At 45.1% G+C, this 23,841-nt stretch overlaps 2 protein-coding genes across 3 annotated transcripts in view; one reads left to right on the forward strand and one right to left on the reverse strand.

Annotated features, from left to right (window-relative positions):
• STYXL1 (serine/threonine/tyrosine interacting like 1) overlaps window positions 1-11,155 on the reverse strand; it is a 55,620-nt gene extending 44,465 nt beyond the window's left edge. Inside the window, exon 1 of the mRNA XM_004385939.2 lies at window positions 11,074-11,155. The gene's annotated coding sequence lies outside the window, so the exon portion shown is untranslated. The remainder of the gene's footprint in view (window positions 1-11,073) is intronic.
• A 55-nt stretch (window positions 11,156-11,210) lies between these two features.
• The window catches only part of MDH2 (malate dehydrogenase 2), a 21,359-nt gene continuing 8,728 nt past the window's right edge, over window positions 11,211-23,841 (forward strand). Inside the window, exons 1-5 of one of the 2 annotated variants that reach the window (XM_004385940.2) lie at window positions 11,211-11,382; window positions 18,067-18,235; window positions 19,833-19,916; window positions 20,460-20,569; window positions 22,170-22,295. In XM_004385940.2, coding sequence (XP_004385997.1) covers window positions 11,317-11,382; window positions 18,067-18,235; window positions 19,833-19,916; window positions 20,460-20,569; window positions 22,170-22,295 — 555 coding nt within the window. In that variant the 5' untranslated portion in view covers window positions 11,211-11,316. Of the gene's footprint in view, window positions 11,383-11,811; window positions 13,338-18,066; window positions 18,236-19,832; window positions 19,917-20,459; window positions 20,570-22,169; window positions 22,296-23,841 lie in introns of those variants that run through there. The other variant, XM_023740259.1, reaches the window with a different exon arrangement.

Genomic DNA, 23,841 nt, shown 5'->3' on the forward strand with positions numbered 1-23,841 from the left:
TCCCCCCCGCCACCCCTCCCATCCCTGGTAACCAACAAAGATTGTTACATTTTGTGTGGGAACTTTTTCATGGGTTTTTACAATAGAGGTCTCATACAATATTTGTCCTTTTGTGATTGACTTATTGCACTCAGCATAATGTCCTCCACTTTCATCCATGTTATCAGATGGTTCACAGATTCATTGTTGTAGAACATTTTTTCCAGGCAGAGAGCCTTGAGGCAGGAGAAAGCTCAGTACCTAACAGAGTTAGGAGGAGCCTGGAATGGCTGCCACTGGGAGAGTTAAAAGGAGAATGATGAGTGAAGACACTGGAGAGGCCAATATAGGTCCCCTTGTAAAGAGTCTTGCAGACTGTTAAGGACCATGACAGTCAATGAAGGGTAGAGAATTGCTGCTAGGGGTATTGACAAGTCTGCTGCTCTTGTGCTCTTGGGAGACTGGTTCCAGGGCACCCGTCTCTGGTGCCCTATACACATCCTGATGGCTAAGGATTGGGCCTGCACTGCAGCTTCCTGCAGAGATGCTCCCTTTTCTCAGGGGGGCTACAAGAAGCAGAAGATCAGGGCCTCTGGAGGCCAGAAAACGGTGTGGGTGTGGAGAAGTTGAGTCCCGGGGTAATCCTGCTCAAAATAGTTAGATTCCTGTTCAAAGTTACCAGTACATGCTCTCGGGAAAGGCTTGGGCCCTGCGTCTCTCTCACCTTCTCCAGGACTTCACTACCGCCATTCTCAGTCTCCTCTCCAACATCAATTTCTCCTATCAGCACACAAACATCCTCTTGTATCTATCTCTGTTCTCCTTTACAGCAAAACTTCTCAAACGGTTGTGTTCAGTCACTGCCTCTGCCTCCTCACCTCCAATAATGTGGTTAAGAATGCTGACTCTGGAGTCAAACTCTCTAGGCTTGAATCCTGGCTCTGCCACTTGCTATCAGCTGCCTGACCTTGGGGAGGAATTAGATTAGCCTCTTTGTGCCTGCTGCCACATCTGTAAAATGAAGATAATAATAGTAACACCACTTCCATAAAATAAGGATAATAGTACCTACCTGTTGTGTGTGATTTAACAAATTATACACGCAAGGCATTTTGATCAGGGGACCACAGGACGAAAATGCTCAGGAAGTGCTGGCTATTGACACAATCTTCTCCCCCAGAGCTTCTATCCTCAGCAAACCACAAAAACTACTCTTATCAAGGTCATCAACTAGGTCATCTTGCCTAATCCATTACTCATGTCTCTCTGTGCTCAAACAATCCAGGATCTTAGCAGCATTTAACACAGTTGAGTACTCCTCCTCCCAAGTCCTCTTCACTTCCAATATGCCACACTCTCCAGGTTTCCCTCCTACTTCTCAAACTTTTCCTGCCTGCTCTTCTTTGCTGGAAGCTCTACCTGTTAATGTAAGAATGTCCCTGGGCCAAGTCCTCTATCTATACTTTCACTCTAGGACAGAGTTTCTCAACTTCAGCAATACTGACATTTGGGGCCAGATAATTCTTTGTTGTAGGGAGCTCATCTGTGCATTGTAGGATGTTTGGCAGCATCTCTGGCCTCTACCCAGTAGATGCCAGTAGCACCCACACACACACAAGTTGTAACAACCAAAAATGTCTCCAGATATGGCCAAATGTGCCCTACGAGGGTGCAAAGTTGCCCCTGAATGAGAACCACCACTCTAGGACCCAGTGTCTACGTGATTCATCTAGTCCGTTGAATACCACTTATATACCAATAACTCCCAAGTTTTATCCCATCTTGACCTCTCCACTGAGCTCAGACTCCACTTGGATGTCTGGCGGGCATCTCAAATATAACATGGCCAGAGAACTTTTAATTCCCACATGCCCACACCTCCAATATCTGTCTTTTAGTCCTCTCAGTTTCAATAAATAGCACCATTATCTACCCAGTTACTCAAGCCAAAATCCTGATTCCTCTTTCTCTCAACCTCTACATCCATTCTATTATTGCTGTACCCCCTAAATATATTCCAAATCCATCCATTTCTCCCCATCTCCAAGGTGACCATCCTAGCCAAGATACTGCCTCTCTCCTGATGATGCAATACTTCCCAATGGGACTTCTTGCTTGCTTGCTTCCCTACAGTCTGATCTTCACAGGGCAGCCAGAGTGATCTTTTTAAAAGATGAGTAAGCATGTCTACTCATGGCTTAATGGCTTCCAAGGGCTTCCCATTGCACTTAGGATAAATTCCAGACTTCTCTACAGGGCACGTGAGACCCTGCCTTCCTCTCTGGCCTCGTCTTGCACTACAGCTGCTGTCAGATCCCAATCATCTTCCTCTCGCTCCTCTAACACAGCAAGCTCATTCCTGTTTTAGGACCTTTCTTCTTGCTCTCTCCTTTGTCTGGTACACCATTCTCCCAGATCTGGGTATGGCTGCCTTCCTTGAGTCATTCTACATCAGCTCAAATGACACTTTCCTCAGAGAGCCTCTGACCACCCAACCTAAAATAGACCTCCCAACCCTGGGTACCTATCTTATCAACCTGTTTCTCTGTCTTCACAGACTTACATTAGCTGAAATTGTCTTCTTCATTTGTTCACTTGTTTATTGTCAGTCTCCTCCAACTGGAATGTATGGTCATCAGGGCAGGGATCCTGCCTGTCTTATTCACTGCTATGCCCACACCCAGTACCCAGGATTTACCTGGTGCAAAGTAATGCCCAATAAACACTTGCTGAAAGAATGCATTATTGTTACCATCTCTGCCTTCACCAATGGAGGCCATCTTGGCTGGCTGCCACACTTTTTCAAAGTATAGATTCCTCCTAAGCACCTCTCCAACCCCACCCCAGGCAGGTCCTGAGTACTATGCTTCTGAAAGCCCTATCCCCAAAACATTTGGAGGCAGTAAGTATAAGGAATAAAAGTTGGACTTTGTATCCAGTCCCACAATCTCTTTAAGCTAACCTAAAAGCTGCCTCCTATGGCTGGAGACTGCCCTCAGTCCCCATCTCCTTTCCCCATTACAATCTCTATCTCCTCATTGACTAGCGCAGGGATGGTGAAGCTGCCTCAGGGCCTCCTGGGTAAACAGCCCAGCCCTAGGAATCTCCTTCAGAGGCTTTTCCTTCCCTAAGTGCCTGGTCAAGAAAGAAGTGCACCTCACCAGCTGGTCAAGTGATAGAAGGGCGGGAGGAGTCCCTGACCCTAACAGCATGATTTTGAGAGAGGAAATATCTCCATGAGCTGGGGCAGGGGCATGGCTAGCCTGGGTGGGTGGAGGGCTGAGTACTAGTAACCATCCCTCTCACTGCAACTCTGAACTCTGAAGAGTTTAAGATGTTTTGACTCTACCATTTTGGCCCTAAGAATATTCTGACATTGTGCTTATACAAAAAAAAAAAGAAATTAAAATCAGAATTAAACTAATATTTATGCGTTTTTGCCAAAAGCATTTTCCTTAGTGAATTCCGTTAAGCCAGTTTAATTCCTTAATTGATTTTTATATTGCACAGTTAACCAACTCCAATATTTTTCACTTTCAATTTTGTTCAACCAAAATCGTTTCTCCCAAGATCAAGTCTTTCCTGCGTGCTTCTTACAATAAAGATTTGGTTCTTGAATCAGATTTTTATCAATGTTTGCAGAGTATAGTTTCTGCTGCCATGAGTTTTATTTGCATTGATTATTTCTAGCAAGTCTCATTTCCTGGTTGACCTGTTCAAAACGGCAATGTCAAAATGGCCAGCTTAAATATCCTGCTTAGGACTCTTTCTGCACAGCACAGCTCCTGGACTTAAGAGACTGAGCTGCTCCAGGTCATTTAGGGTGACAGCTGTTGGTGAAGGGGGGTTGGGAAGGGTGATTAGAGTAAGCACCTCTTGGGGATCCAGCTTGATGGGGGTGAGAGAGAGGTAGATCTTCCTATAAATTGACTCATAGCAGAAATTGACACAGTGAAAGGCAAAGCCATTTACTCTCTGTCAGGAGAGGAAGATGTCAGCACAGATCTTGTCCCTGCCCGGTGCTCTTCTGGACACTCACCACCAGAAGTGTTCTTCCACCCTCCCTATGATAACCTGGCCTGAACTGGGAAGCCTGGCTGAACCAGGAGGCTTATGTGTGGCTCTCTCCCAGTCAGCCCAGAGCGGTCCCAAAGAAGTTGGGCTGGCAAGCTCACCTCCAGTGAGAGTACATGTCTATGTATGGCAAAAAGCCATCTGGGAAGGGATGTTTCATCAGGGGTTGCCATAGCCTGAGACTAAGGAGGCAACTGGCCAGCCCCAGCCCTTCTTGCCTCCCTGTGCCTGACCAAAGCCTGAGGTCTTCCATTCCATTAGCACAGCTGTCAGAGTCTGGGGCTGACCTGACCACTGGCCTTCTCATAGGAGTTCCAGGACACTGGGGCCTTGGTCCAGGGCTCAGCTGCCAAGCCTCCCCAAGCCCCCAGACAGTCCAGGTGGGCATTTGCTTCTGGTGGAGAAGAGGAATTATTCATGTTGGTCCTGGAGAACATAGACCATAAGCACCTCTCTGGGCTCAGGCTGAACAGGGACCAGAACTACACAGATACAAGTCTGAGAATAGAGGGTGTCAAAGTGCCCGTAGCCAACTCCACTAGTGCTGTGGCTCTCTGTGGGAAACTCAAGCTGTGCCAGGATGACCAAGGCTTAAACACAGTGACAGGTATCATCTGTAAATTGAGGCAATAATACATCCTGGAAGAGATTGTCATAATGTTTAATTGAGATAAAGCCAGCTGCCGTCAAGTTGACTCTGACTCATGGCGACCCCACGTGTATCAGAGTAGAACTATGCTCCATAGAGTTCTCGGTGGCGATTTTTCAGAAGTAAATCACCTGGCTTTTCTTCTAAGGTGCCTCGGGGTGGACTCAACCTCCAACCCTTGTTAGCAGCCAAGCACATGGACTGTTTACACCACCCAAGGACTCCCTTCATTGAGATAACCAATGTGAATTGCCAAGCACTGGGCCTCGCAAATAGCAGGTGCTTAGGAAGTAGAAGTTCCTTCACTCCCATCCTATCTCTCCCTTTTCAACTTCATCTAGGGTCCTCAGAAAGGTACAAGCCAAGCAGACAGAAGGCATCATTCAGAGAATCTGGGCCAAAGACCAGAGCAGGAGCTGGCACAATCTTTAAGACCTGAGAATCTCTGGTATTGCCTCAGGGTAAGGATCTTAAGGGATTTGGTTAGTCTTTCCTTGATCCCAGCCTTTGTGGCCTGCACTTTGACAAAGCTTGTGGCACAGTCCCAGGCTGCTGTCTCCCAGAGCTGTGGAGGCTGCAGAAGTCATCCTGATATCTGTCTCTCAGTTCAGAGAGTAAGCAGGTCCTATGGCACAGACGAAAGTGAGAAGAAGGAAAGGTTGGGGCCTGGGCCACTGTAACTTCCTAACTTTGCTTTCATTAACTCCAGTCACTCCGTATATTGGGGGGAACAAGTATGGGCCAGCTGCCCACATCTCTGCCCCCGTCTTCTATCAAGCTTTCACTTGCACTTCACCAAACCTAAGCAGTGAAACCATTTGCTGTCGACTCTGACAGTGACCCCATGTGTGTCAGAGTAGAAATGTGCTCTACAGGATTTTCAGTGGCTAATTTTTTTGGAAGTAGAGTGCCAGGCCTTTCTTCCGAGGCACCTCTAGGTGAATTCAAACCTCCAACCTTTCAGTTAGCAGCTGAGTGCATTAACCATCTTAACCACCCAGGGACTCTCATCACCAAACCTAGGCCCACTATACCTGAGAGGCATTCAAGCTGTCTTGTGAGGGTAACAAGACCTACCCATGCAGCAACTTGGCTGTCAGAGGGAGAGGCTGGTGAACTACAACACTATCTCCCCCAGACTGGAACCCCCACTGTCTGACCTCACCTCCTCTAACAGTCTCCAGCACTTGCATCTCCTCTACTCCTTGGTTGGGCTTCTGCTTCTCTGACACAAGTCCTCAGCCCTGCCCAAGCTCTGGACTCAGCTTTGCTCTCACTTCACTGCTGGCTGGCTGGCCTAGAGGACTGAAGACTCCACTCCAGGCTCAGATCTGCCACCGTCAGTGGTTCTCAGCTCTTGGGAGATTCTTGCCCAGCAGCATCTTGCTGCCTCTGCAGGCACTGGTCCACCACCTCCTAGCTGTTCTATTGGAATATATCTTGGAGAGCCAAGTCCTTTGACTTCCAGCAGGTATGGGCCACAATTAAAAGGTAAAGCTATTTCTCTAAATACAGCGCAGTTTTAAAATATATGGCCAGCCCCCATTTTCCAATATCCTAGAGCACCTAGAAGGAAATACATAAAACTCCTGTGCAAAGGTGGAACAATTATCACCTTTCTCTTTGTTTTAGCTAAAAAATTGTTTGAGGTACGATTTCAGGATTGAAGAGGAGATAGGTTAGCATATAATATATGCACCTGATAGCAAAAATCAGTGATATCCCATAACTGTGGTCTAAGTCCACTGTAAGGTAAAAAAAACAGTAAGCATATATGGATGTGTGTGGCTCATGTATGTAAAGGGGTGAGGTGAGGACGGTTTCATTGTATTTGTATATAAAATTATACAATGAAAAACAGGCAAAATGAGTCTATGGTGATAGAAATCAGAAAGTAGCTGTCTTGGCTCAACACCAAAAAATAAATTTTTTTTTTTTAAAAAAAGAACAGATTAGACACAGAGATACACATACACAGAGGGAGACAGATGTCATGTTAGGATCATTTACAAGCCAAGGAACTAAGGAGCCCCTGGGACTACCTACAAGGAAGGAATTGACAGGGCCAAGACCCTGAATTTGGAACTGTGAGAAAATAAATTTCTGTTCTTTAAAGCCAAAAAAAAAAGCAGCTGTCTTGGAAAGGCGACTGATTGAATGGGTATGAAGGAATTTTCTGGAGTAATGAAATGTTAAAATATACAAGCTATATATAAATAGCTTGTTTTGGGTGGTTAAAGAAAAAAAAACCCATTGCTGTCGAGTCAGTTCTGACTCACGGTGACCCAAAGCGTTGTGGAGTAGAAACAAGCTCCACAGGGTCTTCTTGGCTGTCATCTTCACAAAAGCAGATTGCCAAGTCTTTCTTCCGTGGCACCACTGGGTGGGTTCAAACCACCAACCTTTTGGCTAGTACACGAGAGCAAACTGCACCACCCAGGGACCCTTTGAGTGGTTATAAGGGTGTAAATTCTTAAAACTGCCGAAGTGAATACTCAAGATTCGCATACTTTATAGTATGTAAATTATATGTCCATAAAAAATAAAAATAAATCCCCACATACACTAGTATAGATCCATGTGTTTATGTCTTCAAGGATGTGAATTTGCAGATGTGGGCAGATGTGAGTCCTTTATATCCATGACCTTGGTCTGAGCTGCAAGGACTTTGCTATGGGAAACCATGTGGACTTGGGCACATAGTAGATACATTCTTCAGAACTTCGGTTTGACTATCACAGCCACAAGCTAATCCCTTTCTCATCCATTCTCATTTTCCCATTGGCCACACTGTTACCCAAACCTTCTTAACCCTCCTCGGACCACCAAGGAACAATTTCTCTCATTTTCTATTTCTTGCCTGGGAAGGTTAAGGCCAGTAGGTGTGAATCCTCCTCCCCCACCGACCACCCCCTTGGTGTCCTTCTGGGCTGACCATTCTGGGCTTTCTTCCAGTCTCAGAGGGATGAGCCATCCTGGGATCTCATCCTCGCCCACCTAATCCTTCTCCTCTCTCTCTCTCCTCCTTTCAGCATCTCCCCTTCCAGTAGCTTTCCCCTTCCATTAGCTCATTTCCCTCTAATTTCAAAAATTCACAGGACTCTGCTTTCTTCAAACAATTCACAAAACTAGAAGAAAACCCCCAGAAGAGCTTGGCCTGTGTCTCTGAAGTGTGTGCAGGCAAAGAGGCTGGTGCTGGACCCAGGCAGGCCTGGAAAGTCTGAGGCTGGCAAGCTATTAGCAAAGCAAGAGAGGCAGCTGCATTTGAAATGGCCTGCACCTCCAGATTTGTTGGGCAAAGGTGTATAAAGTGTTTTCCGGTGGACAGATGTGGGACAGGCAGGAGAGAGGGCCATCTAGAAGCCATTTTAAAGGGACTTTGCCCAAGACGGCCACCTGGAAGAACAATGGACCTTGCAGGGCTAGGGGAGGGGGAAGTCTAGAAATCAGAGGCTGAGGAAGCAGTTGAAAGCACCAAGACCTAGGTCATAGGAATTAGAGGTAAGAGAGACTCAGTGAAGAACCCACAAAAGCATTGCATGGGAGAGAGTTAGCTATTAAACCCATCAAGCTCAGTGAGTAGAGGAAAAAGCACAGTCAGGTCAGACTTTTCCTGCCCCTTATCTCTACGCTTTTACAACCCCCCTCCACCAATACCAGATGGCTCAGAAGCCACAGCCCGCATGGTGTGGGAATAGAGAAGCTCCTCCTCAAATGTAGGAGCCTAAAGCACACCTCTACCACTCACATGCGAAAGCTGGATAATGAAAAAGGAAGACAGAAGAATTAATGCATTCAAACTATGGCGTTGGTGAAGAATATTGAATGTACCGTGGACTGCCAAAAAAATGAACAAATCGCTCTTAGAGAAAATACAACCAGAAAGTTCCTTAGAGGCGAGGATGGCGAAACTTCAGCTCACTTACTTTGGACATGTCAGCAGCAGGGCCAATCTCTAGAAAAGGACATCATGTTTGGAAGAGGGCCAACAAAAACAAAGGAAACCCTCAATGAGATGTATTGACACAATAGCCACGACAATGGACTCAAACATACCAACCATCACGAAGATGATGTAGGACCGGGCAACGAACGGTTCGTTCTGTTATACATAAAAGGTTGTCATGAGTCAGAGTCAACTGGATGGCAACTAAAAACAACAAAGCAAGCCTGGAACTCTACTGAGTTTCAATTCTAAATTTCCTCTTGGAGTAACCTGCCATCTGTCCACTGGTATTTCTATATGGACAATTCACCATCACTTCCAATTCAGCCCATCTAAAATAAAGCTCTTTATTTTTTCTCCTGCCAGTTCTCCTTCTACCCAAGCCCTGGCTTCCCTTTTTCTGTACATATATCCTTTTCTCAGATTGATTTTCCATATTCTCATTCATTCAACCACCTTAGTCCAAATGGATATGAATTTGTATCCACTCTTCCCTCGGGATCTTTCCCTCACTGGCCCTATCCGCTCCATGTCTATGACCAACACCGTAATTCAGACCTTTATCATCTCATACAATAGTCTCTTAAAACTTCTCCCTGCCCTCCACCTTATATCCTTGGAATCCTTAGCAGTCTAATCCTCCTCAAACACAGTTCTGGTGGTAACATAAAAGCCACTGACAGCCACTTGCTTCCCAAAGAATAAAATATAAACTTCTTAGCTGACATTCAAGAGCCCTGCACAATCTGGTTTTCTAACCTGCTTTTTCCAGCCTCATCTAAAAGCATTCAACTCTCCCAAAATTCTCGGCAAGTCATATGCTGGACAATGAAGTCACAGAGGTGAAAGACAAAGTACTGGCCCTAAGTGGCTCTCAGTTGTAGCAGCAAGACAGAGGGGTAAACAACTACCAAAGAACACAGTCAGTGGTAAGATGAAGGATACCGTTTGTCCTCATGTCTCCACTCTTTAAAAGAAATGATCTATTCACTGTCCCCTGAATCCAGGCCTATGCTTTCCTACCTCCAGGTTTTTCTTTGCGCTGTTTCCCCATCTTTTCACCTATCTAAAGATCCAGCTCCTAGTGCCCCTCCTCTGAGAACTATTCTCTGATTCCCAGCCAAGGATTGGATGGTCCCCGTAGAGTATTTCCTACTCTTCCTACATGTCTCAGCTTAGATAGTTCACCCACTGGGAGGTCCTCTCTCACACAGTCCCCACCCCGGCCCCAATTCTGGGTTAGATGCACCTCATAACTAACTCTCTTATTGTTGCCCTTATAACACTGCTTACAAATTATGTGTCTGTCTCCCCCACTAGACTTTGAGCTCCTTGAAGGTAGGAAATGTGTGGGTCTTGTTCTAAGATGAATACCCAGCTCCAAGACTGGGCTGGCACCTGGTAGTAGCTCAATAAACAAATGAAGGGAGGGAGGAAAAGAATGAGCCAGTCATCATGGGCTCCCTTGTATGTCCTTTAGTGCTTGTGCTAAATGTGATTTTGGCTCCTGCTTCCCCAACCACTGTCCCTTGGCTGACTTAGTCATTGATTCCCTACTGGCTTTGAACATTCCTCTATCAAGGCATCAACCTGTGATACATTCATCTGCCCCACGTGACTCTGAACTTCTTGAGGGCAAGGACTGTGTCTGACACATGTATGCCTAGAAAACAGTATGAAAAAAATGAAGCTTATAACTTAATGTATAAATTAAATGATAAACTCCTTGTAAGCAGGAACCATATCTTTACTTTATATTTGGGTGAACTCTGAACAAATTCACCTAATCTTGGCCACAGTTTCTTCACTGGGCCGACCTGAAGAGGCACGGACTGGATGACTGGGCAGGTTATCCCTATACCCATTTCGTCGCTGTAACATAAGACTGCTGTCCTGTAAAGTTCGTAGAACTGCCTAGTACTAACTCAGTGCTCAGTGTTAGTACTGGTGTCTCTAAAGCTTTGTGAACTGTTACGTAAAGGCCTGTGCATTTGAGGGATGAAAGCAGTGGTGGGTGGGCAGTGTGTGTGCGTGTGAGCAGGTGGGTGCTCCAGAGTGAACTGATGAGCTAGGCATCCATCCTCAACCCCACCCCACCCTACCCCCGGGACTCCCAAGACTTCGCCTCACCTAACCCCCTTTACTCTCCAGAGCTCAGAATCCCTCTCCCGCTTTCAGGAGCAGGAGGGGTGGGTTTGGCTGAGCTCCGCACTCGGATCCGCGACCCACTCGGCCTAACCTGCTGCGCGAGCTTGGTGGGTCTCCCTGTCAGAGCCTCCTCCGTCTGAGGCCCCACCAGAAAAAACGGCTTCTCTAAGAGTTCTTCAAGCCTAAACCCGGTCCTCTTTCACCTCTCGGGCACGGACTCCTCCTCCTTCCGGTCTCTCTACTGGCCGCTAGGAACCCAACGCGCGCTAGGACCCACCTCCAGTCGCCGTTCCCACCTCGCGGGGGTAGTCCTGGGCGTCCCGAGGACTTCCTCCCTTATACTTGGGTAGGAGTTGTGATACCGCGAGATCTGGGAGGTGGGGGCGGGACCGGAAGCCAGCCCAGTCTCGCGAGGCTAGGCGGAGCGGAGCGAGGAGGTCTTGTGTCTTGTGGAGGTCGTTCGAGTGACCTGCTCGCCGCCAGTTCCGTCGCCCGCCGTAGCGCGCCCTCCCGCCTAGCTATGCTCTCCGCCCTCGCCCGGCCTGCAGGCGCTGCTCTCCGCCGCAGCTTCAGCACCTCGGCCCAGGTAGGCTCGACGGGGGGCGGCCTGCGCACGGAGCAGCCCTGGTCCCGGGACCAGCCTAGACCACAGGAACGCCTGGCACTGACCCGAGGCTGTGGCACTTGGCAGGAAGTGCGGGGGAGAAAGCCTGGGAGGCAGCCCAGCTCCAGGGCCGGTGCGCTTCGCCAGCTGTCTTCCTGGACCCCCCCCCCCCACCTTGGTCAGTACGCACTTCAAGGTTGAGAAGCCAGGGCCTTAGGACCGAAAGTAATTTACGGTTTTGTGTAGTTTCGCACAGTACTTTGATGGGATTAATCTCATTCACCTGCAGCATCCGTATGAGTTGTGTGCGAATAAAAGAAATAATGTGCATCATTAATTTCATAATACAGACGTACTAAGGCTCGTGGGTAGATCACTCACCCAAGGTTATGTAGCAGTTTGGCCAGAGGATTATAATTCAGCTCTCCTGACCATTGTCAGTGGCTTTTGGATCACCAAGCCTTGCCTGTGTGAAGACTCTGTTTCCTCTTAAAGGGCTACAGGACCTTTCTGAAGATCTTTCCTGCTGGGGGCCAATTGGGCCCTGTCCCTAGGTGTGGTGACAGTGCATGACTTGGTCTGGGACCATTTTAGCCATCTTTTTCTAGATAGTGGTTCTCAAACTTTGGTGTGTGTTGGAATGGCCTGAAAGCTAATAAAGAACAGAGGCGCGGGTCAGTGACATAGGATAGGACCTGGGTCTTTGTATTTTTACCAAGTGTGCAGAGTGATTGGCTCTAATACAGTCAAAGTTTGAGAACCCAGGAGATATGTCATTGCTTCATAAGTACCACCCCCAAAAGGGAGGTGATTATTTATTGAAGGGGATTCCAAATGTATTTAACTTCAGCCCTTCAGTTCAGTTTCCTGTTTATTCTATTTGTTTAAAAAGTAAATGTATGACTATAAGTATGCTGAATATCCCTGCTTAACAAGAACTGTACTAGGTGCTGCAGGAGTATCGAGATGAATGAGAAGTGGCACTTGAGATGGGCCAGGAATGAGTGAACTTAGGACACATGGAGGTGATGATGGTTGCTGAGGGGTGGGGGACCAAAGGTAAGAGGGCAAAGAACAGAAGCAGCATGGGGGAAGAGTGATTGAATATCGATGGGGTCTTTGTGTATTTGGTGTGTTTATTGAGCTAAGCACTAGAAATACAGCAATGAACAAAACTCCTTGTTCTCATGGAATTTACTGTATGTTTTACTTACTGTCTGTTTTCCCATTACAAAGTATCTTAGATAGCGATAAGTGCCAAAGATAAAAATAAAGCAGGGAAGGCGCTTGGGTTTGTGGGGGAGGGTTGCAATTTTAGGTCAGCCAGGGGATCCTTCACCCAGAAGGTGACATTTGAGTAAAGCCCTAAAGGAAACAAAGGTCAGATCATACAAAAAGAGTATACCAGGCCAGAAGACAGCAGCGGTGAGGACCTGAAGGGGAGCATGCCAGGAGTGTTGGGGAGAGGGCAGTGGGGTAAATAGTCAGAGCACACCTTGTAAGGACTTTGGCTTTTTCTTGAAGATGGGAAGCCATGGGAGGCTATATTGTGCAGAGGAATGAATTGATCTTACTCTTGTTTAACAAAACCTTGAGGATAGGGGAGAAAGACAGGTTAGGAGCTCGTTGCAGTAATCTAGGTGACACCTGTGGAGGTGGTAAGGCATAGCTTAATTTTTTGAAGGTTAGAGCCAGTAAGATTTGCTGATGGATGATTGGATGAGAGAAGGAGGAGTCATGGATGGCAATGAGGATTTAGGCCTGCCTTGGAGTTGCCATTTGCTGAGCTGGGGAAGATTGCTGGAATAGAACAGGTTCGGAAGGGATGTCAGGAGCTTGGCTTTGGATATTTTGCATTTCAGATGCTTGTTAGACATACAAGTGGAGATGTTGAGAAGGCAGTTGAATAAGTCAGAAAGATGGACTTGAGCCAAATGGTACGTTGGTCTCCAGACTTTTGATCTTGCGTTTTTAACAGCAAAAATGTTTTAAGCACACACTCCCAATGTGTTTTATTCCTACCTGTTTGTACTATCGTATACATTTTAACACAAAAATAGAAGTTTTAAAATCAAATATTATGAAGCATTGTATTTGACATTATAAAGCAGAACTGTAGATGAAGTAACTGTTGCTGTGTATCCATTTTTTAAACAGTTGCTAAGCAGTGTGCTGCTGGCAGCCACTCCTTAACCCAGAAAAGGTCAGCAAGTTTGGAAGACAGCTCTTTTACAGCAAGATCATGAGCTAACCTCTGTAATACACAAAATTTTCATCTCATTACAAAGTATTGTAAAGATACCACTACTTAAGGATTATGTTTTTATAAAGACTAATTGCACTGATGACGTCTTATACAAATAGTAACATCACCTCAACACACTGAAAGCAAAGAAATGAGTGAGGAGGTCATCCGTCTACCACCACCGCCCGCCCCCCCCCCCATGGTATGTTCATCTTATGAACCATACAGGAGTGATTCACACTAGGACCTGAGTGAGTGAGGGTGCCACAGTCAGTCTGTCTTTTGATAGAATTTAATTATTGTTACATAAAAATAAAAGCACAAACTAACATTTTCATCCTGTACCCAGTGGGGTTGTCATGTGCTCCCCACTTTGGAATCAGTGCCTTGTTTGGCCTTGGAGGCCAGACTGAGTAATCTGGACATGAGGAGCTTTAGAAGATTGTAGAGCAATGGAGTGAAATGATTAAAACTTTGATTTTTAGGAAGGATGATTTGGAGGTGGGGCCTAAATTAGGTCATGGAATGGGGATGGAACACGAGGGCAGGATGGAAAGACATTTCAGATGCCAAGTCCTTCATGATCTAACTGGTGTCTGGAATAAGGGAGAAAGAAGTAGAAGTTGGCTTTGAAGGTTTGAATTTGGGAGAACACAGGTACCACTGGGGACAGGGGTGGAATTGGTGGAGAGGATAAGTTTAGACAGTTGGGTTTGTGGGGCCAGTGGAATGTGTAACAGAACTGGAAATGCAAAATTGGAATTTGGGAGTCCCTAGGATTAGAGACAAGATATGGGAGTGACTTGCCTGGAGGTGGGTGAGACTACCAGAACCTTCGGGAAATGGGTTGTTCTGGCTAGTTTTCTGGGAAATCAAGGGTCCACCTTTAAAGGGCCAACTTAAAAATAATAACTGCTTCAATTCAAGTTTTAGTTGTAGTATATACTTCTAGAGTTTAACTTTCTGAGCAGATTACACTGCGGGTTTGCTTGTTTTTTAATAAGCCCAGTATTGCTGGCATCAGTTACTGTAGAACATAATGCATTGATAGCATCAGGACCTGGAGCTGACCACTGCCCTAGGTGGCACACACAGTACTTTTTCTTCTATCTGCTTTTGTCTCTGTTAGCCTCCTCCCTGCTAGCTGCCTGGCCCCCTGCTGCCCAGGGATATAGGCTTGCCTTCTCATTTGTGAGTTTAGGATTAGAAACAAGCTCATTGAGGTTGGTTAGAAATTTGATTAGGCCGAATGAGACCTAGAGGATAAGGGGATCTGAGTAATGGAGTGAACTATGTTCAGTTTGTATCCCAGCTTCATCACTTGCTGCCTTTGTGAGTCTGGGCAAAGTACAACTTCTCTGTGATTCAGTTCCTTATCTATAAAATGGATTTGTTAATATCATTTAATAGGATTATTGTGATAATGAAATGATGAAAAACTTAGCTCAGGACCTGGCACAGCAAACACCAATAAATGAGGTTGCTGGATGACTTGAGTTTCAGACCAAGGTGTCCCTGTATTATAAACACTGCCACTCATAGCAAAGGCCACCAAGAAGCAGTCACTGAATTAGTTAAGAAAGGCTGGGGTGGTGGTGGCCTTAAATCTCATTTGTCATCATCCTTCATAGACTCCTCTTCCTCCTCTTAGCCCTTAAATGCTGGTGTTACATGGTTTTTCCCTAGTCTGCTTGTCATTCTGTGATCCCTGGAAGCCTTGTCCATGCCTGTGGTTTCCATTAATCCGAATGATGCTATGACCTCCGGCCCAAGCCCTTTTCCTGAGGTCTGCACCCCTTTACCCAGGGACCTACTTGATAACGTGTGTGTGAGAGAGAGAAAGAAGTGGCTCAAACTCAACATGCAAAACTGAACTCATCCTTTCTCCCAAAGCCTTTACCTTCTGCAGTTCCTTCTATTATTTAATGGCAATGTTGTTAAGACTCAAGCCAGCAGTTGAGTCATCCCAGATTTCCTTCCTCTGCTCTTCGTTTGGATGGTTAAAGAGGGGGAGAGGTGACTTAAATCTATGGATTCTGTTCCTCAAATCACTCATAATGACCCATACTTTATGCTTCTGTTGCCTTTATGCCGCCCTTGAATCGTGCTGGGACTGTCGCAGGCAGTAATCTCCCTGCCTCCATTCTTGCATCTTTCCAGCCCATCTTCTACTCTGCCTCACCTCTTTCTAAAATACAGATTGGTCATGTTCTTCCCAGCTTGAGGTCCTTCAGTGGTTCCCCATTGCCCACAGGGACTAGACGTAGTACTCTAGGCCCTCAGCTCTGGCCCTACCTTTTTCCCTCCTCCACATGCATCCAGTAATGCTCATGCCACAGAGAACTGTTAGAACTGCTTCCCCTCAGTGGGCCATACTACTTTACATCTCTTTCTCCTCCCAGCAGCATTCACCTGGTAAACTACTCATCCTTCAAAAACCCTCTCTCACAGAGTCTTATTTTCTCCTTTGTGCTGCTACTCTTCCTAGTACCTGCCTTTGTTGCACTTACCACACTACCAGTGCTAGTAGCCATCAAGTCAGTCCCAACTCATGGTGACCCCATCTGTTGCAGAGTAGAACTGTGCTCCATAGGGTTTTCGTGATTGACCTTTCAGAAGCAGATTCCAGGCCTTTATTCCAAGGTACCTCTGAGTGAGTTCAAACCCCCATCCTTTCACCTTGCACATCTCCTCCTTGGTGCTAGCTAGTCAGTCGGGGATGTGGTAGGTCAGAAGTCATTGCCTGTTGAATTGCAGATGAGCCTTAAACGATGAATAGGCAGCTGCTTTGGAAAAGTCTCACAGTTTCTCAAAAAGTTAAACATGGAGTTACTTCATGACTCAGAAGTTCCACTCCTGATGTATACCCTAGAGAACTGAAAACATGTCCACACAAAAACTTGTACACTAATGTTCCTAGCAGCATTAGTCATAATAGCCAAAAAGCAGAAACAACGCGATGTCTGTCTGCTTATGAATGGATAGAAGTGTGGTATATCCATACAGTGGAATATCATTCAGCCATAAAAAGGAATGAAGTATTGATACATGCTACAACATGGATGAACCTTGAAGACATTATGCTACATGAAAGCAGTCAGCCACAAAATGCACAAATTGTGTGATTCTACTTATGTGAAATGTCCAGAATAGGCAATTCTATAGACACAAGAAGTAGATTGGTGCTTGCCAGAGGTTATGGGGAAATGGGGAATAACTGCTAATGAGCAGGGGTTTCTTTTGGGGAAGAAGAAAAATGTTCTGAAATTGATTGTGGTGATGGTTGTACAACTCTGTGAATATACTAAAAACTATGGAACTGTACACTTCAAATGGGTGAACTGTATGGTATGTGAGTTATGTTTCAATAGAGCGAGAATGAATAGGATTAGGTGATGACCAGTTGTTAGATATACTTAGCTGTGGTTATTGAAAGTCAAGTCTTTTGACTGAAGTTGACTAATAACTTGGTATAAATTTTTTTAGCTTTTGTCTTTTAGATGTTGATGAAGCAGTCTATAGATTCTTCGGACACCCACTCCAGGGGGCCAGTGACTTCACTGAACTGTATCACCACCTACTACTTGTTCTTTCTCCTGCTTAGCTGGGTGTGGTACAGTGATTCTAGTATCAGAATCATTCAGTATTAAAAGTACTAAGCCCTAGACCCTGTCCTACTTCAAGGAGCCTGGGCCTCGGTGGTCTTTTATTAGCTTACCAGATAGTTCTGATACGCACCAAAGTTTCAGAACTGGTATAGGATGTAGGAGCCTGAGACCACATATCTGTCTCACTTGGTATGACGTGGAGTTACTCTATGACCCAGCAATTGGTAGGGTTGGGAAGGAGCCTTTTCAAAATATACATTCCCTGTTCCACCTCTTGTGTTCTAATCCTGCCTCAGGCTCCAGCCAAGATGTTGCTGCCTCGGTGAAATCTTCTGTGATTCCCCCTTTTGCCAAACAGTGGATTGTCCCCCCTCAGCTCTCAGTACTTCTGTTACAACTCTTTTCCCTTGGTCGACTCTCAATGCACCCAACCCCTCGTCCCCTTCCTGCAGCCCCAGTTACAATGGCTGGCCCGGCAAATGTTTGTTTACAGTTTTTAAAACTGCAGATTGAAGGTAAGGCTGCAGTTGCCAGTCCAGCTGCTTGATTGAGTAAGGCTTGTTCTTTATTTTTCAGAAGGGTTTTGGAGTATGACCCTAACTGTCACAAAATCTGTAGACATAAGATTTCCCGAGGCAAACATCAAAACCTTTGGATGAAACCTGACTGTTGAACTGGTAGAAGTAAAGTGATTGTATATTGCTTTGGCACCACTGCAGTCAGAGAGGCCCAGTGCAGTATTTTGCATGATACCATGTGAATCCTTCTGATGCTGATTCTGTCTTAAGAGTGCTTTTCCTTGCCTCTTTTTAGAACAATGCTAAAGTAGCTGTGCTGGGGGCTTCCGGAGGAATCGGGCAGCCCCTTTCACTTCTCCTGAAGAACAGCCCCTTGGTGAGCCGCCTGACCCTCTATGATATTGCTCATACACCTGGAGTAGCTGCTGATCTGAGCCACATCGAGACCAGAGCAGCTGTGAAAGGTACTAGGTGTGCTGACCCTGCAGAGCTTTCACTGCTCCTCTCCAGTAGACCAGGGTTCAAGCTTTAGAGGAAGATTCTTAAAGGAAACTAGATGTTTAAGATTTGGGGCTTCCATATTAATCTTAGAATTAAATTTTACAAATGATTATACCTTTTTGGACTTGGGTCAATAAAGTTTAGTTAAACTGCAGTGTTTAGGAAAAAGGTGGTCTGATCTTCCAATTATTTTATTTTTTCTAATTTAAAAAGTATTTTGAGCATGTGGACGGGAACTATCAGGAACCTTCTGCAAGGATTTGGGGGCAATAGAGTACTATTCCCTGGTGTACTGCAGGCTCCCTTTCCATGCCATGTGCCAACCTTCCACCCCAGGGTTACCTTTGCCAGCTTCTCCAAAGCACAGCCTTCTTGTAGAAATTGTCCCTTCCACAGCAGGGTGGTATCTGTGCTGCTAGGTAAATATAGGTATTCTAGAAGTAATTCATAATTATTTACCTTGCTTATTTTACCTTCACATTATATCAACATTTTCCCGTGTCACCAGATTCTTGGTTAAATCATTTTTAAAGCTGTACTGTAATTTATTACGTATTATTTATCATACCCATGCTATTTACTGTTTTGCTCTACTACAAGGATAAGTACAAGGTGAGGTAAATAAATGAAAATATAAATCATGATAAACATCTTCATCTTGTTTCTTAGGATAGAGTCCTAGAAGTAGAAGTGAATATTTTAGAGCTTTTACTAGAAAATACCAAATTGCTGGCCAGAAAGATTGCATTCATTTCCTTCTCTACCAGCAGTATATGAGAATGTCCTGTTTGATAGATGAGACATAATACCTTATTGCTAATTGAAAACTGAGTTAGGAGGTGACTGTCAAGTCACGTATTTATATGTGCCTCTGTAGTTCCTCTGAATTTGCTCATTTTCTTTGGGGCTTTATAGGTGCGTTTCTGACAGCTCCTGCAGTGAGGAAGAAGTTAGTCAAAAATCAGAGCAGATTTTGGACATTGGAGCACATTTCCCTGAAATCTTTGAAAATAGCCTTTTTTCCTAAGATGACGGGAATAAACAGGATAGAGACTTATTTAGAGTCTCGTTTTTATCAGCACGGGGCATTTTCATCTATGGCCTCTGTGCCTGCTGATCTGATGTCAGGTAGAGTTCTTGTTAGGATGATAGTGAAGTGGAATAAACAGCTCTTCTAACTGGAGGGTGAGAATGACTTACAGGTGCTAGCCCATAGGATCGAGACAGGCACATGACTTGGATTGGCTTTGCGGAAGCAGAATCTAGTTCGGGACACGGAGGTACTAGTTGTCTGAAGCAGGGGCCTGAGCAAGGAGAGGTTAGAGGAAAGTGGAGTGAAAGGGGAACATCCCTGCCATCCAGAATTTGTCAGACTCACAGGGCAGTAGTTGTCAACAAAAGGCAATCACTTTACAGGTGAGGCCGTCTAGCCTTTCTTGGGGCTTTTGGTTGGCATTGAACCCAGGTGGGGCGGTCCTTCCCAGACTTTGTCCTCATAGATGTGATAGCATCTCTAGCTCAGCGAAGGTGAAATTGCTCTAATGGGATGTTTTTTCTCAGGCTATCTCGGACCTGAACAGCTGCCAGATAGCTTGAAAGGTTGCGATGTGGTGGTTATTCCAGCGGGAGTCCCAAGAAAACCAGGTGTGTGTTTAAAAGCCTTGTCTAGCATCTCCCTATAAATTAGGTGAGAGAAGTAGTTTTCCTTTTAAAAAAAAAGATTTAATCAGATCCCTGCTGCAGAAAAAATTCCACAGGCTCCTCATTGCCTGTGGGATTAAAAAACCAAAACTCTTTATTGATCTGGCATTTAAAGCCCTTCACATATTGCTGTATTTCTCCCTGCCTGGTCTCACCATTCCCCAGACACACTGCTGGGCTCCTGTGCACAGTTTTTTCTGCATGGAACGCCCTTTCCTCCACCCTTCTTAGGAATTGTTACTAATCCTTGATGATCTTTCTCAGAAGTCACCATCCCTGATTTCCCTCCGCACCCTCCACCCCCATAACCTCTGTTATGGCCCTTGTCACACTGGATTGTTTCTCCTACAAGGTAGACTTACCTGAAAACAGGGGTCCTGTCTTGCTTGTATTTTAATTTCCTATAACGACTAACACACAACACTTGGCACATATTTGGAAATTCGTCATGCTCTTTGTGAACACTTTGAATTGAATTGTTCCCAGGCATGACACGGGATGACCTGTTCAACACCAATGCCACAATTGTGGCCACCCTGACTGCTGCCTGTGCCCAGCATTGTCCTGAAGCCATGATCTGCATCATTGCAAATCCGGTAAGTGCTGCTGGGCTTAGCTCTTACAGGTGGGCTGCTGAGACTGTGCTAGAAGCTCACCGTTATCGGCTAAAGTATGCTAGTGTGCTTACAGTGAGAATAATCAGATTAATGTGCCAAAATGGTTAAGTCAGAAGAATTAACGAGGGCATAGTGATTGCTTCTGGCATGATCTAAATGTCTATGAGTTTTAACCTAGTTCTTCCACTTCTAACTGTATGCCTTTAGGCAGATCACTTCCCCTGTTGGTGTCTTAGTTTCCCCACCTAGAAAATAGTTCATTCTAGAGGTTCCTTTCAGCGATGATAGTGGTAATCTAGTAACTCCTCTGACTGTGCTCTACTCGGGGTTTACAGTTCCTTGTTCTACGTCATCCCCTTTCCCCTCACACCAACAGACATAGTCTCATGCACATGCAGCCACCCCAGGTTCTGCCCACTGATTTTTGCAGATAACTCTTTTTTCAGCTCAGAAACTCCTAGTGCTGTGTCTTTACTAAACAAGAGGACAGCTGTGATTCCCAAGTCTGACTTAGCAGGGCCCTGTGTTGCATTTAACAGCAGCCTTCTCTATCCCTCCCTCCTGGCTGAAGACAATAAGGATCTGGGTGAAAGGGCAGTGATAGTGATGTTGACTAAGGAGGTAGCCACCGATAGATGTCTAGAGCTGGTGTTCATGTCCTCTGAGAAGAGGATCCTGCTTTCCCAAACTAGCTTGCTTGTCCTCAGGTGTGGTTGGTTAAAAGTAGACAGCAGCTGTTTCTTTGGTTAGGGAGCTGACTAACTAGTGCTTAATACAAACCTAGCTTTTTTGTTTTTTTTCTTTCTGTGTACCAAGTACCATATTAAGCACTTGCCACATATTAAGTCATTTAATCTTGACAACAGGAGGGCCTGGGTGGTGCAGATGGGTAAGTGCTGGACTACCAGCCAAAAGGTTGGTGGTTCAAACGCATCCAGAGACACCTTGAAAGTAAGGCCTGCCTATCTGCTTCCAAAAGGTCACAGCCTTGAAAACCCTATGGAGCAGTTCTACTCGGCACATTTGGGGTCACCATGAGTCAGAATGGACTTGCCAGCAACTAACAACAATCTTCACAACCTCATGGTAGTTGTTGTTACCCCCCATTTTACAGATAAACCAGCTTCTAGGGAGTTTAGGGAACTTGCCCAGAGTTGCCACACAGATGGAGCTGGGATTTGACCCTTGGTCATCTGAGCTTTTAACCTCTGTGCTTTGCTGTCCTTATCTGCTTTGCTGTTTGTTATCTGTCTTTTATCAAGCCATTCAGGGCGTGAGCCCCAGCCAGTGCGTAAGGTTGACAGCTATTACGTGCATGTTTGAAGTATGGGACCAGAGTCCACCAAGGGAGTAAGCACTCACTGCAGTGAAGGGTTTCTTTGTTTACATGAGAGGAGAAAAAAGGCACCTTTTTAGGGGAGGAAGTGTGCCCACTGTGACCTGCCTATAAACAAAATTATTAGGACAATTTAATTTGGCAGCTTAGGACTTGTTAGTGGTCTGACAAGACGATTTTTCCCCTCGTTTGTCTCTGCTCTCAGAATGCAGGGCAAATCATGCTCTCTCTTGTATTTACTAGGTTAACTCCACCATCCCAATCACAGCAGAAGTTTTCAAGAAACGTGGAGTATATAACCCCAATAAAATCTTTGGTGTGACAACCCTGGACATTGTCAGGGCCAATACTTTTGTTGCAGAACTGAAGGTAAGGGCTATATCAGGTCTCTCTTAAATTACTTTTCGGAACGTCTCTGGCCACCCTTGTTTATTTACAGGTGTAGAAGACACTGGGGTGTTTCCAGGTTACTTGTAACTTGGTGGTTTTAAATGTTTTTCTAGCTTGCCCCTTGGTGGAAAGCAGCTCCCAGGTTCATTTGGGGATTCCATACAACAGGTCCCTATGGAGTTAAGCTCTAGCCAATGTCTGTCTTGATTCAGCTCACTCTGTGTCTCATCCTTCTCCCCGGTAGCATCAAGGATTCAGGCAGCCACTGTCTACATTGTGCTTTCCCTGGGTTTCTCTGACTTGACTTGGATTGTACTTCCCCAAGCCTTCCCCTTTTTCATCGACCCTGAAAACTAGTACCAGCGGAATTTACCTGCTAATCATTAGACACAGGGTGATAAAATTAGCAAGCAAAAAGAACATCAAGTTCCAGAAATCATAAGACATCAGAATTGGCACTCCTGATCTATAGTTGTAATTCTCTTTCTTGGGTTATCTGTGGTAAGTTACCTCAGATGGTTCTGATCTTGCCAGTTGCCTGATTTCTTCTGGGTTGTTAGACTGAGCTTCCAGATTGCATCCTGAGGTAGGTTTGGATTGGCACCATTGCCAGGTGTGGAGTCCTCTATGCTTTTCATCACCTGCTTTCCAATCTTTTTGATGAATCCAGCAGAGTCAATTCCTCCAGCCCCAAAAGGTGTCTTTCTTGTGCTTTAGGTCATTTTGTTCTGACTCTGCAGGTGAGGATGGCCTCTCAGACATAGGGAACATGCATTGATTAAGGGTAGGGTTACACAACCAATTATTGTAATTACTGTCATAAGTTCCATGCCTGTAAAAAGTTGAACTGATATATAGCAATAAATGTACACATCCAAAAAGAAGAAAGGGCCAAAATCAAAACATTAACCCTACAACTGGAACAAGCAGAAAGAGAGCAGCAAAAGAAGCCCTCAAGCGCCGGAAGAAAGGAAATAAGAATTAGAGCAGAATTAAATGAAATAGAGAATAGGAAAACAATTGTAAGAGTTAACAAGACCGAAAGCTGGTTCTTTGAAAAGATCAACAAAATTGATAAACCATTGGCCAAACTGACAAAAGAAAAATAGCAGGGGAAGCAAATAACCCGTATAAGAAATGAGATAGGTGATATCACATCAGACGCAACTGAAATTAAAAGAATCATAACAGAATACTATGAAAAATTATACTCTAACAAATTCAGAAACCTAGAGGAAATGGACAAATTTTTAGAAACTCAACTACCTACCTAAACTAACACAAACAGAGGTAGAACAACAAAATAAACCTATAGCAAAAGAAGAGATTGAAAAGGTAATTAAAACACTCCCAACAAAAAAAAGCCCTGGCCCGGACGATTTCAATGGAGAATTCTGCCAAACTAGAATTCTAGAGAAGAGTTAACACTGCTACTACTAAAGGTATTTCAGAGCATAGAAAAGAATGGAATACTCCCAAACTCATTCTATGAAGCCAGCATAACCCTGATACCAAAACCAGGTAA

The sequence above is a fragment of the Trichechus manatus genome, unplaced genomic scaffold (assembly GCF_000243295.1).
Source record: "Trichechus manatus latirostris isolate Lorelei unplaced genomic scaffold, TriManLat1.0 scaffold00151, whole genome shotgun sequence".
Taxonomy (NCBI): domain Eukaryota; kingdom Metazoa; phylum Chordata; class Mammalia; order Sirenia; family Trichechidae; genus Trichechus; species Trichechus manatus.